Source organism: Oncorhynchus gorbuscha, linkage group LG03 (genome assembly GCF_021184085.1).
Source record: "Oncorhynchus gorbuscha isolate QuinsamMale2020 ecotype Even-year linkage group LG03, OgorEven_v1.0, whole genome shotgun sequence".
Classification (NCBI taxonomy): Eukaryota; Metazoa; Chordata; class Actinopteri; order Salmoniformes; family Salmonidae; genus Oncorhynchus; species Oncorhynchus gorbuscha.
In genome coordinates, this window is record NC_060175.1 from 21,674,993 (window position 1) to 21,692,073 (window position 17,081).

The 17,081-nt window shown below is 43.5% G+C and overlaps 1 protein-coding gene across 1 annotated transcript in view; it reads left to right on the top strand.

The window, feature by feature from the left end:
• Positions 1-11,715, top strand: part of LOC124027970 (protein bassoon-like) — a 170,991-nt gene extending 159,276 nt beyond the window's left edge. The window contains 6 exon segments of the mRNA XM_046340159.1: positions 2-448; positions 2,551-2,665; positions 3,260-3,415; positions 3,826-3,881; positions 3,999-4,131; positions 8,276-11,715. Of these exon segments, the coding sequence (XP_046196115.1) occupies positions 2-448; positions 2,551-2,665; positions 3,260-3,415; positions 3,826-3,866 (759 nt within the window). The 3' untranslated portion in view covers positions 3,867-3,881; positions 3,999-4,131; positions 8,276-11,715.
• The last annotated feature ends 5,366 nt before the right edge of the window (positions 11,716-17,081 follow it).

Consider the following 17,081-nt stretch of genomic DNA (forward strand, 5'->3'; position numbering starts at 1 on the left):
GGGGTCAGAAGCCGCCAGGCTCGTCCTCCAGGAGACAGGAAGCGGTTCCTTCTGCAGGGGCCAAGCAGGGTCTGGGGCAACAGCCCCAGGGGGGTCCAGGCGGGCAGCAGCAACAGCCCCAGGGGGGTCCAGGCGGGCAGCAGCAACAGCCCCAGGGGGTCCAGGCGGGCAGCAGCAACAGCCCCTGTCAGGCAGACAACCTGGATCCCAAGGCCCAGACGGGGGCCAACCGGCCCAGCAGCAGCAACGTACCCAGCAGCAGCAGCCTCCACAGCAGAGCCAGCCTTCCCAGACCATAGCCGGGGGCCCTCAGGCCACTACAGTCACTGCAGGCCCAGGACCCATAGCAGGACCAGGGCCGGCACAACAGCAGGCTAAACCTGGCCAGACTCCGGCACAAGGCCGGCAGCCAGCCGGACCTACCGCAGGCCAGCCAACAACCACAGCCGTGAGTACCCCTGAGATGGGTTTGGTATTTCAAGATAAATTTAATTGTGTATCCTGGCAATACTCATGAAATTACTGGGCCTATGTCATTTTCCCCTCTTATTTGTCACTTCTTGGTGTCGTGTCTTTGGTTATGCCGGATTAAGTGATATGACATGCTATTCTATAAAATAATTTCTCCGTAATTAATATTACCTGATTGAGCTAATCATGTAAATGTAATTAACTAGAGAGTCAGGCACCACAAAATAATATTTATAGAGCTGTTATTTTTCCGAATAAACTCTTAAAGACCTAGTAATATTTTACATCAATAGCAGTCAATATTAATTGTCATCCTAATTCAGTCTCATCTGAAAGTTGTAAGTGATAGACAGGGTACTCTGTCTGTTCCTTCCTAACCCTCGTTGCATCTGCTGTTGCTAACTCAACGGCTAGGAGTTATCACTTCTGTAGTGAGTAAGAGTTCAAAGTTCATACCATTCGCAACCAAAGCTCACGCTGATTTTGGCTTCGTTCTATAGTTATTATCTGAACCATTCTGACATAGGATCGTCGTCCTACATCCTCGGAACAGGAGGTTATATTGTCGTCAAGGGCTTATATAGGAACGCAGAGGAGGGCGTATTTGAAAAGTTTTATAGCCCATGTCCCTTCACAGGGGCGGGCCACTGATAGGGCTCTGCTCAATCTTATGAAAACCCAAATCTCACATTTTAGAAGCTAAAATCACATTTACATTTACATTACATTTAAGTCATTTAGCAGACGCTCTTATCCAGAGCGACTTACAAATTGGTGCATTCACCTTATGACATCCAGTGGAACAGTCACTTTACAATAGTGCATCTAAATCTTAAAGGGGGGGTGAGAGGGATTACTTATCCTATCCTAGGTATTCCTTAAAGAGGTGGGGTTTCAGGTGTCTCCGGAATGTGGTGATTGACTCCGCTGTCCTGGCGTCGTGAGGGAGTTTGTTCCACCATTGGGGGGCCAGAGCAGCGAACAGTTTTGACTGGGCTGAGTGGGAGCTGTACTTCCTCAGTGGTAGGGAGGCGAGCAGGCCAGAGGTGGATGAACGCAGTGCCCTTGTTTGGGTGTAGGGCCTGATCAGAGCCTGGAGGTACTGAGGTGCCGTTCCCCTCACAGCTGCGTAGGCAAGCACCATGGTCTTGTAGCGGATGCGAGCTTCAACTGGAAGCCAGTGGAGAGAACGGAGGAGCGGGGTCACGTGAGAGAACTTGGGAAGGTTGAACACCAGACGGGCTGCGGCGTTCTGGATGAGTTGAAGGGGTTTAATGGCACAGGCAGGGAGCCCAGCCAACAGCGAGTTGCAGTAATCCAGACGGGAGATGACAAGTGCCTGGATTAGGACCTGCGCTGCTTCCTGTGTGAGGCAGGGTCGTATTCTGCGGATGTTGTAGAGCATGAACCTACAGGAACGGTCCACCGCCTTGAAGTTGGTTGAGAACGACAGGGTGTTGTCCAGGATCACGCCAAGGTTCTTAGCGCTCTGGGAGGAGGACACAATGGAGTTGTCAACCGTGATGGCGAGATCATGGAACGGGTAGTTCTTCCCCGGGAGGAAGAGCAGCTCCGTCTTGCCGAGGTTCAGCTTGAGGTGGTGATCCGTCATCCACACTGATATGTCTGCCAGACATGCAGAGATGCGATTCGCCACCTGGTCATCAGAAGGGGGAAAGGAGAAATTTCATATTCAAACATTTAAATTGAACAACAATTCCATGTGAATCCGATAACTCTGATGTGTAGACTTTCCACTGTAGAGTTTGTCATCTTATCATTGATGAGAATGTCTCAGATGACAACCGAACTGACATAATATTCATTAAGTACCACCGCATATGTTCCATTGGTCGGATTACCAGAATACAGTTAATTTCCCCCCACCTTCTGATGTTCCCAGAATCTCTATGTTAACCAAGGGTTTTGCAAATGTAACCTCAGTAGGGTAGAGAGAGGAAAAAGGGGGGAAGAGGTATTTATGACTGTCATAAACCTACCCCCCAGGCCAACGTCATGACATTGGTGAACAGCTGGACAGTAACAATGTTGTTCCCCACTCTTTCTGTTCTGCAAAAGGTGACTTCTGCCACACCTGCAGCAGCTATTGGGGTGATGAAACCTGCAGCAACGATTGGGGGGGCAGCTGCAGCACAGCCACCCAAGACAGCTACACCACCCCTCACAGGCATCGGTGAGACTGACACCTCCCTCGCAGTCTAACACTGCATTAATACATTACTGTCTTTAGACTCTCTCAAACCCAAACAGAGAATGACATGCTACCCAAACAGAGAATGACATGCTACCCAAACAGAGAATGACATGCTACCCAAACAGAGAATGACATGCTACCCAAACAGAGAATGACATGCTACCCAAACAGAGAATGACATGCTACCCAAACAGAGAATGACATGCTACCCAAACAGAGAATGACATGCTACCCAAACAGAGAATGACATGCTACCCAAACAGAGAATGACATGCTACCCAAACAGAGAATGACATGCTACCCAAACAGAGAATGACATGCTACCCAAACAGAGAATGACATGCTACCCAAACAGAGAATGACATGTTACCCAAACAGAGAATGACATGCTACCCAAACAGAGAATGACATGCTACCCAAACAGAGAATGACATGCTACCCAAACAGAGAATGACATGCTACCCAAACAGAGAATGACATGCTACCTAAACAGACATGACATACTACTCAAACAGAAAAGTATATACTACCCAAACAGTGCCATCTGATAGTGCGGTTGTTGTTCCTCTGCAGGCTCTAAAGCAACCCCCCCTGGAGGGATAGGTAGCCGGCCTGGTGGGATCGGCATTGCAGTGGCTGGTCAGCCCCCAGCAGAGGGGGTCAACGTTCTCACCAATATCCTGGGAGGGGCGGGAGGCGCAGCTGAACAGGCGGGGAAACTGGGAGATGGTAAAGCCCTGAGAACCTGAACACTGGGAATGGCACCCTATTTCCATATAGGGCACTACCTATGGATCCTGATCAAAAGAAGTGCACCATATAGGGAGTAGGGTGCCATTTGGGACGCATTCAGAGTCTGATGTGGAAGGAATTACTGTTTAACAATTACTTTTCTTCTGTATGGGGTGTGTGTGTGACAGTCGTTGATGTTCTTTCTTAGTGATAGAACATAATACAAAATGGACCCTTTATTTTATATACACCCCTTCTACACAATATTCTGTGAAAAGTACTAATATATTAAAGTTCTATACTGTACTAAATATGATATTCTGTGAAAAGGACTCATGTCCTAACTTTCTATACTGTACTAAATATTTTTTCCCTCTCACCTCATCTATTCTCTCTCTTTTACACAGCTATTTCTGGCCTCGGGAAGAAGTTCACTTCATTTTGGTGAATGGAAGAAAGGAGGGTAAATGCGATGGATTTCTTTGTGGTTTTTCATAGATGTAAGGTTGAAGTAGTTGACACTTTGTTTGTGTGTTGTGGAAGTCCCAGGTGTGAGGGGAAGCTTGTGTTTGTCTTGCAGGGTATGAGGAGTTACGATGGAGGGGGATTGGAGGCTTGGTACTAGAAAAATCTATGAAACTGTTTTCGGCATTTTATACATTTCACTATCACAATGAAGCGGAGAAGGAGGAGGAGGGTACCTGAGTGCATCAGTGAGTATCTCATGAAATGAATACATGTCTTTACACATTGGACACATTGGGGGCGGTGTGTCTTGTCGTTGACCATATTTGTGATAATCTGCACTTTACTCTTCATATTTTCATGATGTATATGAGTGTAGATTAAATATTTAAATAGCGTTCATCTTTTTCGAAGTTAAATGCTCACCCCTCAAAGTATTAATACTATCATCAATAGTTAAGTTTAATGCAGTTAAGGATACAGAGGTTGCATCTTCAATGTGCCATTTGGTGCCATTTGGGCAACAGCCTCACTGCGGTGGATGAATGGATGAAGCGTTGTAGCAGATGGATATTTGCTTAGATTAATATAGATCCATGTCAGCATCATGTAGAAGCATGAGTAGCCTCCCGGGTGGCGCAGTGGTCTAGTGCACTGCATCGCTGTGCCACCAGAGGTGCATGGGGCGACGCACAATTGGCCCAGCGTCGTCCTGGTTAGGGAGGGTTTGGCCGGCAGGTATATCCTTGTCTCATCGCGCACTAGCAACTCCTGTGGCGGGCCGGGCGCTGTGCACGCTGACCAGTCGCCAGGTGTAGTGTTTCCTCCGACACATTGGTGCGGCTGGCTTCCGGGTTGGATGTGCGTTGGGTCAAAAAGTAGTGCGGCTAGGTTGGGTTGTGTTTCGGAGGACGCATGGCTTTCGATCTTCGCCTCTCCCGAGTCCTTACGATAGTTGCAGCAATGAGACAAGACTGTAACTACTACCATTTGGATACAATGAAATTGGGGAGAAAAAATAAAATGAGCCAATGGATAAGCAGACTAACCATGGCATTACACACGCACACACACACGCACACACACAAACTGGGGCCCACAGAATGATGACTCATTACACTATTTAAAAAAATCCCTCATTACATTGTAGCATGGGCTAACACAGAAAGCTGATGACTCACTAAGGACTGTGATTGTATATTCTGTCTGATCTGCTGGGGGCATTTTTCTTATTTTCATTTTTTTTTTTCTTAAATAGCACTTTTCCATTGAATTGGTTCTCTGCTGTGTCAAGTCAAGTAAACAGAAATGACTGTGTCCATGTTCTCTCACTGTTGGAGTGGTTGGAGGTTAGAGCCCAGTTTAGAGGTCAGAGGTTAGAGTCCAGGTTAGAGGATAGAGCCCGGAGGTTAGTCCAGGTTTGTGCCCAGAGGTTAGTCCAGGTTTGTGCCCAGAGGTTAGTCCAGGTTTGTGCCCAGAGGTTAGTCCAGGTTTGTGCCCAGAGGTTAGTCCAGGTTTGTGCCCAGAGGTTAGTCCAGGTTTGTGCCCAGAGGTTAGTCCAGGTTTGTGCCCAGAGGTTAGTCCAGGTTTGTGCCCAGAGGTTAGTCCAGGTTAGAGGTCAGAGCCCAGGATAGGTCCAGTGTACCCTTTCACTCCTCCACACACATGTTCATTTTACTGGGTCAGGCACAGAGCACTATTAATTAGCCAATGGAGGGCCTCCCGGGTGGCGCAGTGGTCTAAGGCACTGCATCGCAGTGCTAGCTGTGCCACCAGAGGTGCAAGGGGCGACGCACAATTGGCCCAGCGTCGTCCTGGTTAGGGAGGGTTTGGCCGGCAGGGATATCCTTGTCTCATCGCGCACTAGCAACTCCTGTGGCGGGCCGGGCGCTGTGCACGATGACCAGTCGCCAGGTGTACAGTGTTTCCTCCGACACATTGGTGCGGCTGGCTTCCGGGTTGGATGTGTGTTGGGTCAAAAAGTAGTGCGGCTAGGTTGGGTTGTGTTTCGGAGGACGCATGGCTTTCGATCTTCGCCTCTCCCGAGTCCGTACGGGAGTTGCAGCAATGAGACAAGACTGTAACTACTACCAATTGGATACCATGGAATTGGGGAGAAAAAATAAAATTAGCCAATGGATAAGCAGAGTAGCCGTGGGATTACATGTACACTCACACACGCACGGAAACAAACTGGGGCCCACAGAATGATGACTCATTACACTATAAAAAATCCCTCATTACATTGTAGAATGGGCTAACACAGAAAGCAGCACAGTTAAATTGTTTTCTAAACACAACAGATTTGAATGCATTTTTATTGGGACTCCATTTAAAACACATCATGACTGTCACATGATGCTATTTGGGCCCCGCTTTCTACCTATGAACACTACTGTGTCTGTCATTGTGCTAGTGCAGTTATTATAGGGTCTGCCTAGGTTGGGTTGACTCTTGGTTTGATATCATAGGCCATGACGCCGGGTTCCTCACATCTCTAGTGTGTGTGAAGGGGGCGAGGGGATGTGTGTGGTAGGGGTGAGAGATCCAGTGCCGGGATCTAGAGATAAAACCTTCTCAGTACCTCTCTGACCAACAGGTAATCCTACTCAGCCCTGAGGATTACTGACAATCCCAGCAGGGCTCTGATTGGCTGCCACCGCCCTGGTGGAGGGGCTTGGGACATAGTGACATGTAGGGGGAGTAGTGGAACTGGAAGCACTCACCGTGGCCGTCTTGGGACCGTTGTGAGGTCTTAGATAGAGGATGTGGTCTGTTTTAATGAGGTGTCGGCTCGTGGTGGATGTGGCCTATTGCTATACAGTCACAGGAGGTATAGTGTATCTAGTCTGTGACGAGAAGGTTACAGAACTCCGTAAATTAGCTACAGTCATATTGCAGAGATTGTATTTATAGTCCTATTTTAAAATGCAGAGCTTTCAAAGTGTAGATGCTGTACTACATTGATCTCATATCAACATGACTTTTTTAAAGAAAACATTTATTATAGAGAATTTTCACAGAATTGACTGGGATATGGGTGTGGGATTGGTTCCCATGGTAATTACAGCCTGGCACTAGGGTGTTGGCCACTGGGTAACCCTCCAGGGTGCATAATCTCTGGCTCAGTGGTTCTTTTCTCTCTCTCAATATCTTTCTTTTTTTTATCAGTCTCTATTTCTATTTCTCGCTCTCTATCCCTGTCTCTTTCTCCTCTCTCTAGGGGATTCTGCTCTGCTGAGCCATGTGTAAGGAATGAGAATGGAATTGTGTGTGTCCTTGTGTCTCTGTGTGTAGGTGTGTGTGCACATGTAGGTAGTTATCCCTCAAGCAGTATAGTACTACAGCTCTCCTCTTCCCCCTGTAGGTGTAATCATGTCCTGAAATCTATCAGCACTAACTATGAGACAATAATGCACACATTTTACAGTCAAATCAAATCAAATTTTATTTGTCACATACACATGGTTAGCAGATGTTAGTGCGAGTGTAGCGAAATGCTTGTGCTTCTAGTTCCGACAATGCAGTAATAACCAACAACTAATCCAGCTAACAATTCCAAAACTACTACCTTATAGACACAAGTGTAAGGGGATAAAGAATATGTACATAAAGATATATGAATGAGTGATGGTACAGAGCGGCATGGGCAAGGTACAGTAGATGGTATTGAGCGCAGTATATACATATGAGATGAGTATGTAAACAAAGTGGCATAGTTAAAGTGGCTAGTGATACATGTATTACATGAGGATGCAGTAGATGATATAGAGTACAGTATATACGTATACATATGAGATGAATAATGTAGGGTATGTAAACATTATATTAGGTAGCATTGTTTAAAGTGGCTAGTGATATATTTTACATCATTTCCCATCAATTCCCATTATTAAAGTGGCTGGAGTTGAGTCCGTGTGTTTGCAGCAGCCACTCAATGTTAGTGGTGGCTGTTTAACAGTCTGATGGCCTTGAGATAGAAGCTGTTTTTCAGTCTCTCGGTCCCAGCTTTGATGCACCTGTACTGACCTCGCCTTCTGGATGATAGCGGGGTGAACAGGCAGTGGCTCGGGTGGTTGCTGTCCTTGATGATCTTTATGGCCTTCCTGTGACATCGGGTGGTGTAGGTGTCCTGGAGGGCAGTTAGTTTGCCCCCGGTGATGCGTTGTGCAGACCTCTGTCTCTGTGTACTGTATTTTGCCTGTTTGTCATATTATTCAAATGTCTGTGACATTGGATCCTAATGCAACACATACCGTATAAATTCTGTGTATATTGATCTCGTAGGGTTTTAAAATTCCGGTAACTTTCCCAAAATCCCCAGGTTTTCCCAAAATTCAGTAAAAATTATCTCTAGGTGAGAGACACTAAACTTTGACTTCATGTTTTCAGATGCACCAGCAGAATGCCAACGAGAGCCTACCTCACAGCTCCCGTAGGAGAGGGAATGAAGATACAATCCTGTCTTTCTCACCTCCCTGTTTGTCTCTCTGCTTACTGAGAGAAATAACACCTGATCCAGGAACAGAACAGGGAGCTGTCACACCGTAGGCTTGGCTTCCGCATCACTCAGCTTAGAAGGACAACAACGGAGGATGCTGCTTCTTCACCTAAATCTCTGTCATCTTGGAGAGCACACTGAGTTTCATCAGAGCTCTCCCATCACATGCTGTGGTTCTGTGATTCTAAGACAAGGCCAGATGGGAGCCATTGTAGAAGGAAATGTCACATCTGGTCAAAAGTAGTGCACTATATAGGGAATAGGGTGGCATTTGTAATGCAGATTCTAAGGAGTCCACATCTGACCAGAATCATTCACGACTCCACACTTTTGTGGTCAGAGGGCCTTATAACACCATCACCATTATAACACAGTGGAGGAGGGAGATAGATACACAGCTCATAGGTTTTACTAGTACCAAAGAGACCTCTGCCAACTATGACACTAACTACTACACTGGAGAAGGCAAGACGAGACAAGACAAACGGCGACAGACAAACAAACAAACAATGCCCTGGTTATGAACCACTTGAATGCTTGGTTTCTATGATCGCTACATTCCAGGGAACGATGACCCTATCTTTGAATGTGTTTTTATTTCTCCTCCACATGTTGTGATGATATGTCTACAGAATGCAACATGTACATGTGGACACTGGAATGAACGCACAATAATCATTCAAAAAGAAACCCATATCTTCTTAACACTTTTTCACCACTACGTCCAGAAGAGGATTCACCAGACATTACTAGACGAGTAGGATAAAGAGAGGAGAAGCTACCAGTGTGCCCACCAATAGTGTGAGATCCACACAGGAGAGAGGACCAGATGGAACGCAAGCAAGCGTGACCATGGCTGTCTTTTAGCCATCGTAAAGCCATCACTTGTCAATCCCAGAGCACTTTGGGATTTCTTTTTTTATATATATATAAAGTATTTTCATCTTGTTTAATTTCTTATCATTTTTGCCTGATATTATTCTGAAAAGAAGAGCCTTATTCGGTACATATTTTTTACTTGTATACCTCATATGTTTTGAAAAGTCCATGTCATACCTTTCTTAATTTCGTTTTGCACAACTATACTTTTGTATGTACATAAATCTATCAAGACCACTGATAATGTAAATTAATTATTAATTTGTGTTTTTATTCATTTATATTCATGTGACTTCTGTTTTATGTTTTTGTTTGGTAAATCTATTTATATTTGATGGTCTATTGTTTTCTTATTTATTATCTTAAATTTTTTAATAATCTTCTGGTTGATTTAAAGCAATAGCATGCATAAAATGATATACAGCACATTGGTGTTAATGTTGTTTAAATTCATGGATGGGAATATCTGAAACATGTTGATAAACATCAGCAATATGTCAGAGAGAGTTGCACAACTACACATACACACCTAAATCTCTATGTTTACACTTACTCACACAGAGACATACATGCAAACACACACACATGCAGGAGTGGCTGGAAGCAATCATAATTAATGTTCTATGCAATGATTCATTTTGAAACTGGAACAGACAAAAAACAAAGTTTAATACCATAATGACCGATGTTACTCACTAGAATCCAACAACATTGTGAACTGAAAGACATCAAAAACCGTTATGAACATATTTGTACTTTGCTAATTGTATTTATGGATCTGAATATTTAACTATTGAATGTAGACTTTTATTTTCATGGCATGTTTTATAGTACCCCATTACTCCCCATATGGGGGGGACTTGTTGCCAAAGGGTTGACTGTGTAGACTGTCAGTCATGAATGTCCATCTTAATGCTTGAAGCATGATTTGCTTGGCTTTGTCCGGCTGTTTGTATGCTCTCATTCAGTCCTGGTGTGTGTGTGGCTTGACCAGGGCCCCACTGTGCCATGGCATGTTCAGCTGTCCAGTCTGTGCTGCTTTACAAACCTGTGAGGCGGTTGGTCAGGAATTCTCATTATAAAATGTCATTCAGTGTGCGCATCGGCTGTCAGTATATAACCTGAAGGGTGGAGGAGTCATTTCAGGTATCTGATTGGTTGATCAGACTGTACAACAAATAGAATGGTTCCTTATGTCTCTGCATTAGGAATGGCATCATGTAGTAATAGATTATGAGGGAAACAACTTGATTTGCTTTGAAGCCACTAAAAGTTGCATACAAAGAACAACATCAAGGTATCATTAGTAGTTGGGGGAACAAATGGGAGAAATCCTAACCTCCACTTAGTCATGCATTGCATTTTAAGTCGAAGTTAGGATTCACCCTTAAATGAACAGTCTAGAACTCAATCAGTGGACCACTGAACCTTCCATATCCAAGGCTAGTCTAGAGGGAATCTAAAGGGTACCACAGTACTGTCAATCAGGTCAGAGAAACACAAGTCAATCATTCATCCAATCAGGGCATGTTATAATTAAAGCACAAGCCTGACTGGTATGTAAAGACAGAAATATAACACCAATAGAATTTGTGTTATTGATTTCAAGGAGATGTAAAACAAATGTGTTATCTCGCGGTAATAATATAAATGAGAGTGCAGGATGAATCCAAAGAGGGACCTTGGTATAGATAGCTGCGAGCTCACCATCTTTACGGAGACGTTGTGGTTGATAAGAGAAGCATGAGACCAGACAGCCTTCACTGACTGTAGCTGTCTAAATGGACAGACAGACACACAAACACACATTCTCACTGTAAATACAGATGGATTCTTCTGTACAGCGTTTGAGTTCATAGTATGGTCGTCTTGTGCATTCCCACACCGTACTTGCTGCCAACTTTTGTGCTTTTGTCTATAAAATAATATTTATTGTAATTAAAATATGATTATGAATATAATGATGAAATAAGCATAGTGTATCTGGCTGGCTCGTATTGACTGTTGGCAACATTGGAATAAACTTGTATTCAGATACATATTCGGTCTGTGTAGAGTTTCTATACATATTGTGTTTGTAAAACAAGGAGAAATACCTACATGGTAAAAGTTTATCCAGGTTGTCATTCTATTGTCATTCTATCGGGAGGTTTCAAAGTTGATGAGAAATTATCAATTTTTTAAAAAGAGATTGAAATAAGAGGAAAAAGCTAATTGAAAATGCAACAAAAAAAATCCATAAAAAGTCTAACTCAAGTCATTCACTGTTGTAAGTGCAATGGGCGAAACATCAGTTGTGTATCCATTGTGAAATCTTGTGTTCTATTCAGTGTATTCCTGTAAACAGATAGAGTAACATTTTGGTGCATCATGTCATGTAATGTGATTAATGAAAATATTGACCCTGCAATTTCTTTCCAATCAGGAAAAATAATAAAGAGAAAATCAAGAATCTCTCGTAGTTATTTATTTGTCATCCACTGTACTGTATTTCCTTGCTCTCTGCCTGCCTGACTGACTGTGTGAGGACAGGCGCCGGGAGACGAGAAGCAAGTACAGGGAGTGAACATTTAATAAACCAGAAACAAACAAAGGCAGCTTCTGGACACAACGATAATAATGCTGACACGGGGAACAAGCTGAGGAACAGACAGATATAGAAGGGGCAATCAACAATGTGAAGGAGTCCAGGTGAGTCCAATGAGTGCCGATGCGCGTAATTATGATGACAGGTGTGCGTAATGATGGGCAGCTTGGCACCCTTGAGTGCCAGAGAGGGAGCAGGTGTGACTGCCTGCCAGACTGACTGATTGCCTGACTGACTGCCTGAATGACTGACTGACTGCCTGAATGACTCCCTGACTGCCTACCTGACTGAAATGGTTGCCAACAACAACCACTCACTGTTCACCAGTGTCTTCAAAGAAAGAAACACAAAGCACTGCTAAGCTCTTTAGAGCATTAAATGAACATTGCAGTGGTTAAGAGCTATCCATAGTGCTGAATGATTTTAGGCTGCTGCTGCAGTGTGCTAACATGGCGGGAGGGTTGCGATGGGAGGGTATAGAGTATTACTGGAAACTTTCAAAGTTCCAGTAAACTAACAGAATTTTGGTAACTTTTACGTTATGTGAAGGGGGATTTTGTCAGATGACATCTAGTTGTCTTTTTGGTTACTTCAGATTACCACTGTCACGTTTAATCCCGCTCGAAGTCGCCAGTTGTGTCATCATTACTCACACCTGCCACCATAGTCACGCTATATCTGTCACTCCCTTTGGTTCTTTCCTCAGGCATTATTGGTTCTGTTTGTATGTTTCATGTCTGTACGCTACTTGTTCCATGCTTGTTTATTTATTAAATTCACTCCCTGTACTTGCTTCCCGATTATTAGCGTAAATGTTACAGAACAACGCCTCACCAAGGGGAAGCAACAGGGATCTTTTACATTTTTTTTTTACTGGTGACTTCAGTTCCATGTGCAGCTGCATCTCAGGCTTCCAGGCCACAAACAGCTGGCCACGCGCCACAACCGGCTGGCCAGGCTCCCCGCTCGGTGTCAGGGAGGGGGTACTGTCATACACCTGCCACCATCGTTTTACTCCAGTTGTGTCATCATTACACACACCTGCCACCATCATTATGCGCACCTGCGCCTCATGACAATCACCTGGACTCCACCATCTTCCTGATTAACTCCCCTATATCTGTCAATCCCCTTAGCATTATTGACTCTGGTTCTCTTTATATGTTTGTACACTACTTGTGTTTCTTGTTTTGTTCCATGTTTGTTTATTCATTAAATTCACTCCCTGTACTTGCTTCCTGATTATTAGTGTACTCTTTACAACCACAGGGTCTGTAATTATATCTGTCCCTCTGTGTATCCTTACCACATGTAGAATATATTAGATAATCAAATAAGATTATTTTAAAAAATAACATTGCAATGACAAAACTGTAACGTTATCCAAAATATATCCCATTAACTTAATGAATGCCATTAGTGTTTAAGAGGGTTTCAGCATGAAATATCCTTTATATATTTTTTGACAGACTTGTTTATTTTACTGTGTCAATGTCTATGTTGTAAAATTTGTGGTGCCAAACTGGTGGCAGTTGTGAAAAAAGTCAATAGTTGGAAGAGTTGCAGAGTTCAATGAAAATAATGCCATGTTGATTAGATGCTTTTCCCCCATTATTTTGTCTATTTTCTCTTAAACCATATTTTCCACAAGAAACAAATGGACAATATGGACACAGATATAAAAAGGAATACTATATATATGAATACACATTTTTGTTATGTTATTCAAATCTAAATGACCAACAATTCCGGTAAATTTGCTAAATTAAAGGTAGCTTTGCAACTCTACTTGGCTGTAAGTTCAATTGACTTTACAACAGCCTTCACTTGGTAGTTTCCATCTGCCTGTGCTTTAGGTGAACAGAGACAGAAGGATTAGGAGAGAGGCTCAGTGAGTTAAGAGAAATTCACAGATCCCAGACATTTTTAAGAGACTGTTCTGATAAGACAGGGCTTTACTCATAGAGGCTGTGTTGGCTTGTCACTATCTAGGCAGTACAGTCAAGACAGCCAGTGGAAAGATCTCTGTTTGTCTGCTGAGGATGGAGGTGTGTTCGATGTGTTTTCTTTCATTCTACAGTTCAAAAGCCAGTGTTGATAAACATTGTCATTTTGAAATGAAAGAAAGTCGGTTTCCAACTGTGGTTTCTCAACTGCAACTGAGCTACATTTTCCTGGTTACTGATTATTTTACAGTACAGTAAATCCAATACAAAACCTAAGTTTGGGTTGGATCAATTCTCCCTTAGCTCAAACAAACCTGTTTTCTGACTGTTAATGCCACAGGGCCCTGTGTTTGTGCAGCAACCATATCTAGGGAGAGAGCAAGTGTTCTTTTGTCTTTCACTAATCTAGTGATAGTTGTGAATACAACATACTGCTGATATCAGAGAAATGGAGATCAAGAGATAAAGCGCCTGCATTAGTCATGGCAATCTCTCATAATTTTATTTGACCTTTATTTAACTAGGCAAGTCAATGATGGCCTACTGGGGAACAGTGGGTTAACTGCCTTGTTCAGGGCCAGAACAACAGATCTTTACCTTGTCAGCTGGAGGATTCGATCTTGCAACCTTTCGGTTATTAGTCCAACACCCTAACCACTAGGCTACCTGCCGGCCCCAATTAATCTCTCATTCCATTGCTGCCTCCCGATTCCCCCATCTTCTTTCCTTCTAGGAAGCAATACCAGTTCGTTTCTATCCAGGAGAATAGTTGGCCATTCGCTTTGGTCACAAGTGTTCATGTTGTGTCAAATGTCTGTGCTGACATACGACTACATAGTCCTTCCAACTACACCTCAGGCTTTACCATCAACCAGAGGAACAACCTCACTTCTGTCCACGCGTGATGTTACTGAGTGAAATAAGGTAAGCATGTCCTATCCCTCCTTTTTATTCATCATTTAATCCTGTGCAATGTGGCCACTCTATAACAGTACAGAATATCAACATTAAGAACACATCATGCAGGGTCAACAACATCAAATCCAGTTGTAATTTGAACTATACTTTCCATTGAGTGTTGATAGTCAGGGTCATGTAGTTTGCATAAGTTCAATCAGGAAGGCTGGTCTGAATGGCTCGTCACAGTAAGCATATCACACCCCCTAGAGTGGATATTTTGAATATTGAATAGCTCCCCGTGAGTTAAGGCTAGAGATTGACATAACTTTATCTTGTAATGCTCAATCCTATTTCTCCGCCGATATAAAGTTTGCGCCTATTCCAATAACATGAGATTTGTGAAAGCATCCTTTTTCAACACATGAGAGCATCAGGACAGGAAAATTGTCATGAAATTGTCATGAAATTGTCTTTAAAACATGAAAAGTGTGAGCTACATTCTAATATGTCACCAATATTGAAAGGGGAGACTCTCTCAAACACGACAGTGTCGATTGTTTAGCTCTATGACATCCACAAGCTTTGTCTGAACTCTCTTTCGCGGACGTCCTCATTTCAAAGAGGTCTTCCACAAAACAGACTGTCCAGACTGAACCGTTGGAGCTACAAACTAATATGTCACCAATATCGAAAGGGTAGACTCTCAGGAACATGAATAATTATCTGCTCTAATTTGTCTAACGGTAACCAGTACTAGGCTGTAAAATATGGGGTAAAATGTGCTAAAAATAAAGTGGCCAAACAAAAAACAAATATTTTTCTTATATCTCTCAGATATAGGACAGACACCTTTTTCCTTATTGTACATTTTCTGACTGTCTGTTTATGAATGTGTTATTCAAAGCGTTTCTATGGGCTATAGCAGTAAAAACCTAATTCAATGTTTCATTAAATCATTTTTTTTCGATGCCAGCTGTAAGAGGTGCGTAACTGTCTGCAGGAAAGTCAGGCGCAGGAGAGCAGAAATGGGTAACTCCCGGAGCAGTTTAATGAGGAAATACAAACTGCACGCAGAACAACAAAATACGGGTTGAAATAACCCGTCGCAAACCAGTCTGAAGTTCACAAACACATTACAATAAACAATTCCACACACAGACTTAGGGGGAAAAAGGGTTATATGCACATCAAGTAATGAGGGAATGTAAACCATGTGTGCGTGAAAACAGGACAAAACAAATGGAAAATGAAAGGTGGATCAGCGATTGCTAGAATATTGGTGACGTCGACCGTCGAACACAGCCCGAAAAAGGAGAGGAACCGACTTCGACGGAAGTAGTGACACCAGCTGCCCAGCAACCTGTCATCCACATCTGGCTCTGATGAGCATTCCTCGGAGATGAGGCCATACATACCCCAAACTATTCAATCAAATTCCATGTTACATTTTGTCTCTGTTGTCATTCAGTTAAGCCTGTACTGGATTGAACTAGATTCTGTGAATCCAGGGACCGGGACCTCATCAAAACCACCTATAATGTGGTCATGGAGTCCTGCCCCTCTTTGAGTCAGACCTGTCTATTGGCGGTGACCTGCAACCCCGTCGTCCACATGGTCAGTTCCAAGGCAATCATCACAGTCTCTGTTCTGGACGTCAATGACATCGGTCTGAGTGGCAGCAGCCTCTTATAGTGTCTTCAGTACAGTCCTACTGTCCCCTGTGTCTCAACTGTTCTCTCTTCTCTACTATTTTCTTCTCTTCTCTTTCATACTCCTTTGTGTGTGTCCACTCCCCTCCTTTACCATTTTCCACAACACCATTTTGCCCAGCTACCATGCCCATCCCAGCTACTCTGAAGTGACTCAGGTGAATGAACATGACCCAGTCTACAGATCCTGCGTAGCTGTGGGTGTGAATGAAAACGCTGCGCTGGGAACTATGTTAACCACAATCACAAGCCACAGACCAAGACTGTCCCCGTCTGGTCGGTTACAGGATTACAAGTGGAGCCAGAAACAACCCAGTTCTATGTTGACCTCGATGTAGGTGAGCTCATTATGTAAAGTATTTTTTTGCATCTAAAATACACTGCTCAAAAAATAAAGGGAACACTTAAACAACACAATGTAACTCCAAGTCAATCACACTTCTGTGAAATCAAGCTGTCCACTTAGGAAGCAACACTGATTGACAATACATTTCACATGCTGTTGTGCAAATGGAATAGACAACAGGTGGAAATTCTAGGCAATTAGCAAGATACCCCCAAAAATTGAGTGGTTCTGCAGGTGGTGACCACAGACCACTTCTCAGTTCCTATGCTTCCTGGCTGATGTTTTGGTCACTTTTGAATGCTGGCGGTGCTTTCACTCTAGTGGTAGCAT